This window comes from Triticum urartu, chromosome 1 (assembly GCF_003073215.2).
Source record: "Triticum urartu cultivar G1812 chromosome 1, Tu2.1, whole genome shotgun sequence".
NCBI classification, from domain to species: domain Eukaryota; kingdom Viridiplantae; phylum Streptophyta; class Magnoliopsida; order Poales; family Poaceae; genus Triticum; species Triticum urartu.
Window position 1 is genome coordinate 545,701,836 of NC_053022.1, and position 14,437 is coordinate 545,716,272.

The following is a 14,437-nucleotide window of genomic DNA, read 5'->3' on the forward strand; positions in this document are numbered from 1 at the left end:
ATTTAATCTTCGAAAGTTTTTTTCTTCATGTCTCATCTCTTCTGTCCACATTTTTCATCTCCCAATCCTTGGTATCCAGGATGACCAGCCTCTTCCCGCTTGGAAAATCTCACTGGCGACTCGTTCCAGCAGTCTTGCGCCCTGTTGTAGCTCCACCTGTGCGTCCTCTCTCGCGTGCAAAATACTCCCATCATCAATCCAATGTGCCATGATGGATCGTTTCGGATTCCAAGTCTAAGTCTACAGGGATTTAGCAAGAAATGATGGTCCCTCTTAACCAGCGAACATCAGACTGAAAGCATGACAATTGTGCACGATTTGCATGACAATTTTTGTTGGCCAAAGAAAGCAAATTTAGTTGGCAAGCATAACTAAAATTGCGAGACGATACAAATTACCATAAAATCATTCGATTTGCTATCCCCCAGCGAGCATTATAATTTAGGTTATGCGAATTATTCATATTTTACTGTTTTGGTTGCTCGATCCGATATCCAAGGGAAAACCTCAGCTGCCTAAATCGTAGCTGACCAAGACCGGCAAGGCCGAAGAAAGAATATTAGGAGAAGGGGAAATGGGGGAAGCAAACGAAAGTGGTTCTAATCCCGAGCTCATATGAGCTTGGGTGAACAGTAAAATCAAGAAATCCAAAATTCTTTTTGTGTGAAACATTGATAAATGATTTAATAGCTTATAAAATTTCAACACCAGATGACATCCGTGAAATATCTGACAAAAAACAAAATCAATGACATTCATGAAACGTTGATATATTTTTTTCCTGTTCATCTGAGCTCGTATCCGAACAGCCGTGTCCGGAAGCAAACACGTTTAAGACCAGAAGACTTGGATTCTTGTATCCGGTGACCGGTGAAGTATGACAGTGTGTTGATTGATTTTCTACTCGCGTCTGTTGACCGCTCCCCCGCGCCGTCTCCCTCCCGGAAAGATCTTCATTCCTTCCGCGCCGAAAACGACGGCGAGCCACCCCGAGACCGCGTCAGCCCGCTCCCCCCACCCGCCCGTCACTCTGCCCAAGCGTCCCGGCCGGCGCCTTGACTCCACGCCCGCCGTCGCCATCGCCCCCGCAGCTGTTGCTCGCTCTCTCCCACTCCCACACCACGACACGGCGACCGTCCTGCCCGGACACCGACGCCACGGCCCCTCTCCCCCTCCTCTCTGACCCCTTCTCCACAAAGCACAGCTTATAATGCGCGCTCGGCGGAGCCGAGGAGCTTAACTGGCTTCTGGTGGAGTGGAGCGGGGATGATGATGGACCTGGGCGCCGCGCGCGCGACGCCGCCGTCGGCGCAGGAGGCGGCCGAGGCCGCCGTGCGCGCGGTCGGCTGCGGCTACGACCTCGCCGACGACCTCCGCCTCTTCCGCGCCAAGAACCGCCTGCTCGACCTCGGCGGCGGCGGCGGCGAGCGGGACCTGTGCCTGCCGGGCGGGGCCGTGGTGGCCGGCGTGCCACCGGGGGTCGTCGCCGACAAGGGCGAGCGCGCGCGGTTCCGCTCCGACGTGCTCTCCTTCACGCAGATGGCGGAGCACGTCAACCAGTCGCTGTCGCTCACGGGCAAGATCCCCTCGGGCCCCTTCAACGCCATGTTCGACTACCGCGGCTGCTGGCACCGGGACGCCGCCGCCACGCGCAGCCTCTGCTTCGACGCCCGCCTCGTCGAGCTCTACGCCGTCGAGGCCCCCCGCGGCGCGCGCCTCGCCCTCCGCGACCACGTCGCCCGCGACGTCCCGACCTCCTGGGACCCCCCGGCGCTCGCCGCCTTCATCGACACGCACGGCACCCACGTCGTCGTCGGCGTCAGGATGGGGGGCAAGGACGTCGTCTGCGTCAAGCAGCTCAGGGGCTCCGCCCTCGAGCCGCGGGACGTGCAGGCCCGCCTCAAGAAGCTCGCCGACGCCACCTTCTCCCAGTCCCTGGACCGACGGCAGAGCTCCGCCGGCGCCAAGAGCCGTGGGTCGTCGTCGCGGAGACCTCCCGGCCCCGGCTCCGCTGCCTGGCGCGCCTTCAGGTCGCCGGTCATCCACAACAAGGACGACGTCGTCGGCATCCATGTCAGGCGAGGGGGCGTCGACGACGGGCAGGGCCACGACGAGTGGCTCACCACCGTCGCCGCCTCGCCGGACGTCATATCCATGGCCTTCGTGCCCATCACCTCCCTGCTCACCGGCGTCCCCGGCCGCGGCTTCCTCAACCACGCCGTCAATCTCTACCTCAGATGTACGATAATATCTTCTCAACCCGTGTCTGTGTGTCTGACTCTGACCATCTAACCATTAATTTGTTTGGCTGTGGGATCATCAGACAAGCCGCCGATAGAGGAGCTGGAGCAGTTCCTGGAGTTCCAGGTGCCGCGGCAGTGGGCGCCGGAGTTCGGCGAGCTCCCGCTGGCCCTCGGCCCGCAGAGGAAGAAGAAGAAGGACAGCCTGCCGTCGCTCCAGTTCACGCTCATGGGGCCCAAGCTCCGGGTCAACACGGCCAAGGTGGACTCCGGGGGCCGGCCGGTGACGGGCATCCGGCTGTTCCTGGAGGGCAAGAAGAACAGCCGGCTGGGCGTGCACCTGCAGCACCTGTCGGCGACGCCGCGCGCGGTCCCCATCGTCGTCGGCGAGGCGGTCACCACCGCCGTCGGGGACGCCGTGAACGAGCGCGCCTACTTCGAGCCCGTGAGGTCGTCGCTGCTGACGCACGCGTGCACGGCGCCGGTGCAGCACAACGGCGCGCGCATCGACGACTGCGCGGCCGTGGTGACCGCGGCCTGGCTCGAGGTGCGCGAGGCATGCCTGAAGAAGGTGCTCTTCCTACGTCTCGGCTTCTCCGGCGTGGCGCGGACCAAGATACGGCGGTCGGAGTGGGACGGCCCGCTCGCCACGACCCGCAAGTCGGGCTCGCTGTCGGCGATGCTCAGCGCGGCGCTGTCCGGCACCGCCGCCGTGCCGCCGCAGGGGGAGCCGATGGAGGGGAAGGTGGAGGTGAACTCGGCCGTGTTCCCCAAGGGCCCGCCGGTGCCGCTGCCCGTGCAGAAGATGGCAAAGTACATCGACACGACGGAGGTGACGAGGGGCCCCGACGACCTGCCGGGGTACTGGGTGGTCACCGGCGCCAAGCTCTGCGTGGAAGGCGGCAAGGTGGCGCTCAAGGCCAAGTACTCGCTGCTCATCTCGGCGCCAGAGGACGACGAGGTTTGAACCAGTTGTGCATATCGTGTACAGACTACAGAGTGCGCACATACATCAAAGAGGTAGTACAGACTAGTACAGTAGATTAGAGAGTGCTTGTCAATTCTTGTAAATCAGGACCAGTTAGAGCTGCGACTGCGAGCCTCTGAAAAGAGATGTTGAAATTTGTCCAAAGTAGAAAATAGAAACTACTACACATTTTAAGCATATTTCCCTGCCGAAGATGTCGTCCGTTTTAACTTCCACTGGTAACTGTAATTGTAAGATGGAATGGCATGAACCAGCATCCACCGAATTATATCAGAAAACCCAACAGAACTGAACCTCTGATCTCATCATCCTCGTCACACAAGTTCAGGTAAGAAGATACACAGTTGCACCTAATGTACATGCATCGAGCACAGAGGGTGCTCGGTTTCTCGGACGAAGAACTCGAAAGGCCACCTTAAAACCTCTCCATGGTACCGACCACCGGCTGTGCCTCCACACGCTGCCTCTTCTCGGAAAGATAGGGACCCCTTCTGACCGCCTCATTCAGCTGCACCAAGAGGCATTTGTTTCCTCACTCAACAGTCACGCTTCAAACGACAACCAGCGGATGCAAGAACCAGGGACATACCTTTCCAATGAGTTCAGAAAGGCTCGGTTCATGAAGAAGGTGCGACGATGACAAGGCCTTGTTGATTGCCACGCAGCAAGCGTACCGTGCCTCCATGCCTATGATAGTATAACGAACCAATGTCATCATCAGAACAGTTGGTTCAGTAAACAGAATATCGCATGCTTCATGACTGGATTAGCAGCAAAGAACAGCTCCAGCGTATTGCCAAGAGCCAATGATGCTACGAGGTCAGAAGGCAGTTGGACACTTGGACGTGCACTAAACTTCAGAGCAAACATTTGGATCGAGGGAAGTTAAGTGGGCACATTATGTGTAAGCATTACATCACCAGCAGCGAACTCCGAATCAATTATGATAGATGGTATTCAAATGCTAAAAGGAACATTGCAGCAGTGCAGCACACTAACTTTGGCAGGGAACAAATCTTCTTTGAAGTGACAGATATATGCTTTTATAAGAAATGACATGTCTATAGTTACTGCATTTAGTAGTAGAAGTACTAAGTCCTTACCAAGTTTTGTTGTCTCCATTTTTGGATCTGTAACAATTCCGATTATCTCTGGCTTTGAGCAAACTTCCCTTAGGCACCATTCTCGGACAACCAGTCCTGACAGTACTCTATAACCCTGCAAACATTCAATGCGATGCAATCAGTATAATGAGTATAGTCAATGTGATCACTCAAACAAGACATAACTCAGCAACAGATGAAAAGAATATATCAGCAACAAGTAGACTTTAACAGGCAGGAATTGCTTACAGCAATCCGAACGTCTGGATCTTGTTGTAGAATTGATAGAAGAAGAGCCTGCCAAAAAATTAAAGAAAAATCACTATAAAGGCTAATTATAACATTCAGTGAGAAAGATAAAACTAGACAAATTGTGTTGCACTAACTGAAGGAGTTAATTTTGGACTGTTTGATGCGGCACTGTAGACTAAGCGCTTCAGGCACTCTTCTGCTTGATGATCATCCAGTTTCATCTGGTCCTCTTGTCGATCAACACCACATATGCTTCCAAAGGCATGTAAAGCGGCCTGAAAGTTTCACAGCGTCACTCTTAAGAGGAATAGTTTCTGGAGACTTTCAAGTGACTTACAGAGTTAGTAGTAGACGAACTTACCAGCTGTTTACCTCTGCCCTGCCTATCAAAGGACATTTCAACCACATGTCTAGCAATTTTTGGTGGATCAGAGAGCAACAAGCATGCTCCTTGAGTTGCTATTTCACCAACGGAGCCAGACAAACAAAGAGTAGGTCAGATAGTGAAATGAAGTATTATGGTTAATGAGACCACTCCCAAACAGATGCAGGTTTAAGTACAGCAGAAAGTTATAAGAAAGAAATAGAAACATAACTTACTTGTACCAATTAGTCCTAAGGTCTCCAACGCGCTCTCAATTTCATCAGTATTTTGACTTTCCTCCGTCCTCAATATTTTGTCTATGGCCAAGAGCAGATTCGTAGCACCTAACATGGAGAAATCTCGATTAACATATCAATCTAGTACCTTTTTTTTTACAGAATCCCACCAAAGATACCCTCAGTCTCTCACGCTAACAATACCTAGATGCATATAAATGTTCTGATTTAAGGTCCCAGCAACAACCCAACAAATGGGTTATCAGAATTTAGCATAAAAGTTGAGCTCCCAATCATTTTTTTAATGAAGAAGCTATTCTTGAATTATTAATGAAGGAATACACTATCATTTAGCAGAGAATGATATGCAGAAAGAAAATGTAGAGGAAAACGTACTAGAAATCAGAATTTAGCATTAAAAAGCTGTGTTCAAAATCATGTTTTTTTGGTTAAGGGGCTGTTCTGAATTATTAACGTCAGAATACACTTCCATTTAGCAGAGAATGATACGCAGAGAGGACAACGCACAAGAAATCAGAATTTAGCATAGAAGCTATGTTCAGAATCAAGTTTTTTTAGTGAAGGGGCTGTTCTTGAATTATTAATGTATCAACACCTTTCTCTTTAGCAGAGTACGATACGAAGAAACGAAGTGTAGAGGAGAACACACTGTAGAACATATAATGATCAATAATGCAAACAATTAAAAAGATCAACAATATAAGTAAAAATATTTAGCAGGGCTGATAGACTGAAGGTGTAGTAGCTGCAAGACAAGTCATGCTTACAAGATTTTTCTATAGTCATAAAAGCATCAGCTGAAGAAAGAAGCCTCCCACTGATCAATGATGCCCTTGACCGTACAATAGAATCAGCTGAGGGATCGCTACACAAGGACCAAAAATAAACAACATAAATTGGCTGAAAAACGCAAAAGGAAAAACACAAATATGGACTTATGGAGGCAAGAGCTGAGTACTTGATCACATCAGTTATGTGTTGAAGCAAACTGGTCTTTAACAAGAACATATTGCTGTGAGGGTGCTCCGCAAGCTGCAAAACAAGTAAAGACATAATTAGCTAAAATGTATAGTTTATCTCAGAAATTCTATGATCTTGCATTCTTAGATCTCTATCATCAACAATTACGTAACAAAAACCTTGTGATCATTACGTATTTACTGTCATTTGATAAGTAATAAAATTCGTTTACATAGCATGTGATGAACAACAAATACTAGTGTGAGTTTAGGCAAATGAAGTGACAAAGGAAAAAGCGCAAAATATTTGGTTTCAATGGTATAATATAGTAAAAAGATCTCCTAGCAAACATAGATGGCTGAAGCTGATTGTGGACTCAAAGTGGCACAAAGTTAGACTTCCTCCATTTAAAGAAATTGCACGATCTTCAAAAGACCCTCCTAACAAACATAGATTAAAGAGGCAATCGATGGTGGACTTGAAGTGACAAAGAATTAGACTCTCTTTACCTGTAGTAGCTGGTTTGTCAAGCTTGGCTTGTTTGGGGTTTCTTTCTTTTAATTATGTTATGTTTTTGTTTTAATCAACATAATTATGCAGCAGAAATGGAGAATCCACCCCATTCTTACAGAAACCAGGCTAACAGATAAATGCATCCTTCTCTCAGGAAAAGAGGGATGCATGAATAAGGTGATAACAAGGGAAACCTGAGAAGGCAATCCAGGTAAGACATATAATATTACCTCATAGAGGACCTCTAATGCACTCAGGGTTTTAAGCATATCTTTTCTATCTTTTATCTCGTCCTCAAATAAGCTGAGAAGGTTTGAGTCACGAATTGCAGTAGCAGTACAACTTGATGCACCAAAGAGCTTAGCTATCAAAGATAGAATGCGAATCCGTGCCTGCAAAGAAGAGGAACATGAACAACACCTTGAGCAGGTTTAACAGAAGTACAGAACCATACTCATAGCATCTAGTACAACATAAATAACAATTCCTCTGTATTACACTAGATAGCTACAACTTTGCATCTCAACACGTGTAAGTAATCTGCCAGTATTAGCAAAAGAGCTCATTGATAAACTACTTTAGACATTACTAAATGTAGGCTTGTAGTTGTAGGCTGCCATTGGCCTAGAAGGTCATGTATCGATTGTTTCACAAATTGACCTAATAACGGTGGCTTTTGGATACCATACCATTGAGGATGACTGGGCTGCCACTTTGTTGAGTTGCAATCCTTGACCATCTGGTGGAAATATGATATCCTGAAAGCAAAAGCAAAAACAAAAATAAAAATATTAGCATCTGCTATCCATATTGAGAGGGAGATTCGCTCAACATTTATGAAAAAAGAATATAATACTCACGGTCCCTGTAGGAATTTCTGCTAGACGCTTTATGGCATCCAAAACAATTGCTGAGATCTCTTCGTCTCTACAGAAAGCAAACATAATTAATAGTAAGTAAAATACAACCATAATGCATGTCATGGGACATGACTTGTCAGATGTAGTTTGTGATAATAAGGATACCCCTCAATCAAGCAGTTGATCAGAAGAGGGTACAGATTGTGCTGTACAAATGTGTCCACGGCAACAGCAATATCTCCAGCCTTGTCAAGAAGATGAACCACCTGGTATAGAACTTGAAAGTGAGGGTCCGGACTCTGGAGACATTGGCTGAGAAAGGATTTACAGAAGATATTCTTTGCAAGACGATGTTAAAAAGTATGTGGATGGTTATTTTGGACAAATAAGAAGGATCATGCATGAAATGGATTTGCAGGAGTTGGTGAAGCACATCAGTGTTCTGTTTGTACACAAATTTCACTCTGTTTGCTACCATATTAGAGAGTAGAAGGCAAAGGAGTTAAAAACCAGCTTAAACTTGTACTTTTTTTCTCAAACATGCATTGAAATCTGTTTCATTTGTATTCAAGGAGAATACCACAAGGCACACAGTACACGGCCAAGACCAAAACCAACTACCTGCTGCTATACAAAAAGGCAAAAACAGAGCAAAAAAACAGACAAGTAAGCTAAATCAGGAGGCCAAGTGTGCTTAAAGAGTTAAACCTTGAAAGGTACACAGCTAACATTTCAACATTGATTGGGATTGTTCTTTACACACTTACCATCTCAAGATAACAAATGCATGACATGAAATACTATTTCTGATTACAAGAACCAATTGGTGCCAAATTTTCTAAATGACCTAAATGATTACAGTAAACAAAGCAAGGAAACCATATCCACAGAAAGCATCTGCTAGAGAAATATAATCAGATACATACCGCTTTGCAGGCCAATTGTCTGATACTATTTGAGTTTGTGAGCAACCCAGCTTGAATAAATTCCTGAAAGAATCAATTGACAATTCAACATTTTCGACAATCAAACGAGCGCATAATGCATAATGCACAAAAGAGCATACGATACATCAAGATGTTGATCATTTTGTAAGATACTTAATAAATCGTAACTGCGCTGGTCAAGGCAAGAGGTTTAGGTGGCCATGTCTAAATAAATAAATAAACCGCCGGAGAGGCAGAGACGGTAGGGTACACATACACCATAGCTTGGCAGAAGCGATGCTCCATATCTGGATGAAAATACTTTGTCCAAGCATGCTGCAACAGTTTCAACCGTCTCAGGTACGTCTGCCTGGCTCTGCAATACACTAGCGGACCAAGAAGAAGAATTAAAACGGCAATCACAATAGTCCACATAAATGCCAGTCAAAGCATACATTCTTCGTGGCATTTGCTGTAAAGAAGAGATGCATTGGTACGACTAGAACAGGACAAGGCTGTAATGTGAGAGAGATGCAGCCTACAAACAAACATTGGTAGAGAAAATTACATGAACCTGAAACATTTAGAGGAGGGGGAACAAAACTTACCCTAGCAGCTTAGGCAGAGGGAATTGTTCCAGGAACTGCCTCACTGTGTCCTCACCATGCGTCCCTAGAATATAAAAGACAGGGTACGATGATAGGTCAGCACCCACCAACAAATCAACTACCTGATGCCTTCTCTAAATGCAACTAGTGCGATCCACCACCTGGATTCACAAACGCATCCCCTTCGATTTGTTGGGAGAAGGGGATTAAACCCCAAATCGGAGATGGGAAAATAAGCACACACGCAGCTACACTAGAATTCCAGCGAACCACGGAATAATACAAACCCCAAGGCGCTGAACCAGTGAGGCTGTATTGGGGCGCACGATCCTCACTGGGAACACGGCCGCGACCAAATCGTTCGACTGTGGGGACAAACCAGGATCCCCCTCCAGGCTCGAGCCCTACCGCCGAGATCGTATTTCCTCGCTCTCCCCGTCGCCAGACGTAGGTAGGCGAGCAGGGGATTGGCCCCGCGCCTCGGCGAGGAGCGGCGCGGCGGAAATGACCCGAGCAGCCGGACCCAATGCGGCGGGGAAAGGTGTGATAGAAGGGGGAGGCGTCGCGCCGAACCTGGGTAGGAGGCGAAGTCGGCCGCCGCACGGAGCAGCGCGTCCAGCTCGCCGGTATCCATCTCCGCCGGGGGATCCATCTGGTGCTGCTGCTGCTTCTCGCCGCCGCGGGCTCGCTCTGGGTTTTGATTTCGGCTTTTGGGGGGCAAGGTGGGGAGAGGGAGAGGGATTTGGCTTGGGAACGAAGTTGAACGCCGCCCACCAGCGCTGGACTGGAGAAGTGATGCGTGCCGTGCCTTCCCCGTGCGCGTGCCGCGTGCCCCTCCTTGTTCCGGGGCAGATGGGGACGGGGCCCCCGGCGCTGCCGACCTCGCTGGGACGGGTCTATCCGCAAACCGTGCGTGATCCCCGCCGTGCTCGTGTCCCACCGCCGTGAGACTCGAGAGGCTACACCAAGAGCAACTTCAACGCGCCCACCTAAACAGTCTGTGCACGTGTCCATTTGACTTGAAACGGACACAAATATCAGTCCAACAGAACGATGCAAACGGACCAGCGTCTGCTTTTTTGTTCGCGCGACCCATTCAGCCTAAATTTGGGCCGCATTTGCTTCGGCGCGGACAGGCGCCACGCTCGCCCTTGTCCTCTCCTGACCCGCCAGTCGGGGGCACATTGGTCATTCCCCTTTCCTCCCATCAAGAGCCGGCACACCCGGCCGCCCAGTTCCGGTGCCCAGGCTGAACGTACCCACATACCTCCCCCAGCAGCATTGCCACCCCCCGATGGCCCCATACTCCGGCGTTTGGTGCATCGTTTTACCCGCCTTCACAACACCCCGACGTCGACGCCACCACCCCCTTGCCTCCCCTACCGGCACCACACAAGCGCGGCTACCTCGCTCGTCGGACGCTTCCACGTCGACAGGCCTGCTACTTGGCCTCAGAGAGACGCGAGGCTCTTCACCGACCGGCTTCTTCCACCACGCCGGCAAGGTGTTCGACGGATCGCCCCGCAAGGTACAAATGGACTCTAGTGACGAGTACCTTTTTCACAATTTCATTCGCGATTCGGATGATTCTTCATCCAATGACGAGGAGATTGTGGCTGCTGCTTTGGTCACCCATGACCACGTTACTAGGCAGAGGCCGATATTCGGGGGCACGTCCCGGGGCATACTGTTGAATCGCAATAGAGAGAGCGGCCATTGCCTACTAGGCAGGACTACTTCGAGTCCCCTAACCCGCTCTTCAAACACCACATATTCCAGCACCGTTTCTGGATGGCTAGACATGTGTTCAACCGTATCCGGGAGGGGGTGGTGGCGTACGATAACTATTGTGATTGCAAGGAGGATGCCCTGGGAAAGATTGGCGTATCCTCTTATTAGAAATGCACCACAGCTATTCGGATGCTTCCATATGGAGTACCCGGTGATCTCATTGATGAGTATGTCCGAATGAGCGAGTCCACGTGCTTAGACTCCATGTATAAGTTCTACAAGGCTGTGGTAGCAGTGTTTGGCCCGGAGTACTTGAGGGAGCCAACTGCTGCAGACACAACCCGGTTGTTGGCGATCAATGCGAGTAGGGCCTTTCCGAGGATGCTTGATAGCATAGATTGTATGCACTGGGAGTGGAAGAACCGCCCTTCTGCTCGGTAGAGGCAGTGTATGGGCCATGTCAAAGATTGCACTATCATACTTGAGGCCGTGACTTCACAAGACATCTGGATTTGGCACTCTTTCTTCGGCATGGCCGGATCTCACAAGGACATCAACGTGCTTCAGTGCTCTCGTGTGTTTGCAAGGCTTACAGAAGGCAATTGCCCAGATGTCAATAATGAGATCAGTGCCCACCACTACAATAAAGGATATTACCTAACAGACGATATCTATTCTCAATGGACTACTCTTGTGAAGACAATCCCCAATCCTGTAAGAGAGATGAAAGCACAAGTGCTCCCTGGGTGATTTTGGTAATTAATGTCAACATATCTCTTGTTGGACTAATACTTTTATCTAGTATATTTCAGAAAGTTCAACAAAGGCGTGGCATGGACAAGAGGATGTGGAACCTCTTCAAGAAGCTAAGGACAAGGATTGGCAAAAGCTCAAGACTCTACATTTTCATTTTAGTGATCCAAGATCACATTGAGTCCATAGGAAAGTCAGTACTATTAAAAGAGGATGAGGTGCTTGAGGAGTCCTGGATTAGGGGGTGTCCGGATGGCCGGACTATACCTTCAGCCGGACTCCTGGACTGTGAAGATACAAGATTGAAGACTCCGTCCCGTGTCCGGAAGGGACTTTCCTTGGCGTGGAAGGCAAGCTTGGCGATACGGATATGAAGATCTCCTACCATAGTAACCGACTTTGTGTAACTCTAACCCTCTCCGGTGTCTATATAAACCGGGGGGTTTTAGTCCGTAGGACAACATACACATCAACAATCATACCATAGGCTAGCTTCTAGGGTTTAGCCTCTCCGATCTCGTGGTAGATCTACTCTTGTACTACCCATATCATCAATATTAATCAAGCAGGACGTAGGGTTTTACCTCCATCGAGAGGGCCCGAACCTGGGTAAAACTTCGTGTCCCTTGCCTCCTGTTACCATCCGGCCTAGATGCACAGTTCGGGACCCCCTACCCGAGATCCGCCGGTTTTGACACCGACATTGGTGCTTTCATTGAGAGTTCCTCTGTGTCGTCGCCGTCAGGCTCGATGGCTCCTACGATCATCAATAGCGATGCAGTCCAGGGTGAGACCTTCCTCCCCGGACAGATCTTCGTCTTCAGCGGCTTCGCACTGCGGGCCGATTCGCTCGATCGTTTGGAGAAGATCGAAAGCTATGCCCCTGGTCGTCAGGTCAGATTTGGAAGTTTAAACTACACGGCTGACATCCGCGGGGACTTGATCTTCGACGGATTCGAGCCACTGCCTAGCGCGCCGCACTGTCACGATGAGCATGATCTAGCTCTGCCGCCGAACAGTGCCCTGGAGGCCGCACCCGCATCAGCTCCGACCCTCAATTCGGAGCCAACTGCGCCGATCGAGGATGGACGGTCGGACGCCACCCCGGGGGCTGCGACCCCAACGACGATTGAGCCGAACACCAGCCCCGTACTCTGCGAGACTCGTGACCCCAAGGAGCCGGACTCCTCTCCGGACTCCGAACCCTCCGCGCCCCTACCGATCGAATCCGATTGGGCGCCGATCATGGAGTTCACTGCCGCGGACATCTTTCAGCACTCGCCTTTCGGCGATATCCTGAAGTCACTGAAGTCTCTCTCTTTATCAGGAGAGCCCTGGCCGGACTACGGTCAGCAAGGTTGGGGTATGGACGATGAAGAAATTCAAAGCCCACCCACCACCCACTTTGTAGCCACTGTCGACGACTTAACCGACATGCTCGACTTCGACTCCGAAGACATCGACGGTATGGACGCCGATGAAGGAGATGATGAAGAACCAGCGCCTACTAGGCCCTGGAAAGCCACCTCGTCATATGACATATACATGGTGGACACCCCAAAAGAGGGAGATGGCGATGGGACAGCGGAGGATGACCCCTCCAAGAAACAGCCTAAGCGCCAGCGTCAGCGGCGCCGCTCAAAATCCCGCCAAAACAAATACGGTGATTCCAGCACGGGAGATAATAATACTCCGGAAAGCGCCAAAGAAAACCCCCTCCAGCAAGATTTAGCACAGGAGGATGGAGAAACCAGCCCTCATGAGAGAGCGGCAGACAGAGAGGTCGAGGACGATAATTATATGCCTCCCTCCGAAGACGAGGCAAGCCTCGATGACGACGAATTCGTCGTGCCAGAGGATCCCATCGAGCAAGAGCATTTTCAACGCAGGCTTATGGCCACGGCAAGAAGCCTCAAGAAAAAATAGCAACAGCTTAGAGCTGATCAAGATTTGCTAGTCGACAGATGGACTGAAATCCTTGCGGCCGAAGAGCATAAACTTGAACGCCCCTCCAAGAGCTACCCAAAGCGCAGGTTGCTACCCCGATTAGAGGAGGAAGCATTTGATGCGGCCGACCGGCCACCTCGTGGCCGCGACAGAGAGGCCTCTCGGCCCTCCACTCAAGCCGCACCCCGTACCAAGGCACGGGAATATGCGCCGGACTTACGAGACATGTTGGAGGACAAGGCAAGGCAAACAAGATCGATCTACGGATCGCGTGGGCGCCCCACGGCTCGAGACGGTAACCATCACGCCGGCCACAAATTCGGCAGGGCCGAACACAGTAGACAAGGCTCATTGGAGCTACGTCATGATATAGCCCAGTACAGAGGCGCCGCACACCCACTATGCTTTACAGACGAAATAATGGATCATCAAATCCCCGAGGGTTTCAAACCCGTAAACATCGAATCATATGATGGCACAACAGATCCTGCGGTATGGATCGAGGATTATATCCTTCATATCCACATGGCCCGCGGCGATGATTTCCACGCCATCAAATACCTCCCACTCAAGCTTAAAGGACCAGCTCGGCATTGGCTTAACAGCTTGCCAACAGGATCAATCAGTTGTTGGGAGGACCTGGAAGCCGCATTCCTCGACAATTTCCAGGGCACTTATGTGCGACCCCCAGATGCCGATGACCTAAGTCGCGTAATTCAGCAGCCAGAGGAATCGGCCAGGCAATTCTGGACACGGTTCCTAACAAAGAAAAATCAAATAGTTGACTTTCCGAACGCTGAGGCCCTAGCAGCCTTCAAGCACAATATCCGTGACGAGTGGCTGGCCCGGCACCTTGGACAGGAAAAGCCGAAATCTATGGCAACACTCACGACACTCATGACCCGCTTTTGCGCGAGATAAGACAGCTGGCTTGC

At 50.1% G+C, this 14,437-nt stretch overlaps 2 protein-coding genes across 2 annotated transcripts; one reads left to right on the plus strand and one right to left on the minus strand.

Moving 5' to 3' along the window:
• The first annotated feature begins 1,025 nt into the window (after positions 1-1,025).
• LOC125528576 (MACPF domain-containing protein NSL1-like) lies at positions 1,026-3,407 on the plus strand. The gene is made up of 2 exons (XM_048693029.1): positions 1,026-2,239; positions 2,324-3,407. Exons 1-2 carry the CDS (start codon positions 1,267-1,269, stop codon positions 3,205-3,207), a joined length of 1,857 nt encoding a protein of 618 aa, XP_048548986.1. The 5' UTR covers positions 1,026-1,266; the 3' UTR covers positions 3,208-3,407.
• On the minus strand, positions 3,345-10,000 carry LOC125528588. Its single transcript, XM_048693037.1, has 17 exons — positions 9,645-10,000; positions 9,072-9,135; positions 8,741-8,849; positions 8,464-8,526; positions 7,703-7,803; positions 7,538-7,604; positions 7,367-7,435; positions 6,908-7,069; positions 6,163-6,236; positions 5,972-6,069; positions 5,184-5,291; positions 4,945-5,042; positions 4,718-4,858; positions 4,581-4,628; positions 4,332-4,446; positions 3,818-3,915; positions 3,345-3,736 (listed from the first exon to the last, which is right to left on the minus strand). Exons 1-17 carry the CDS (start codon positions 9,721-9,723, stop codon positions 3,644-3,646), a joined length of 1,587 nt encoding a protein of 528 aa, XP_048548994.1. The 5' UTR covers positions 9,724-10,000; the 3' UTR covers positions 3,345-3,643.
• Between the last annotated feature and the right edge of the window lie 4,437 nt (positions 10,001-14,437).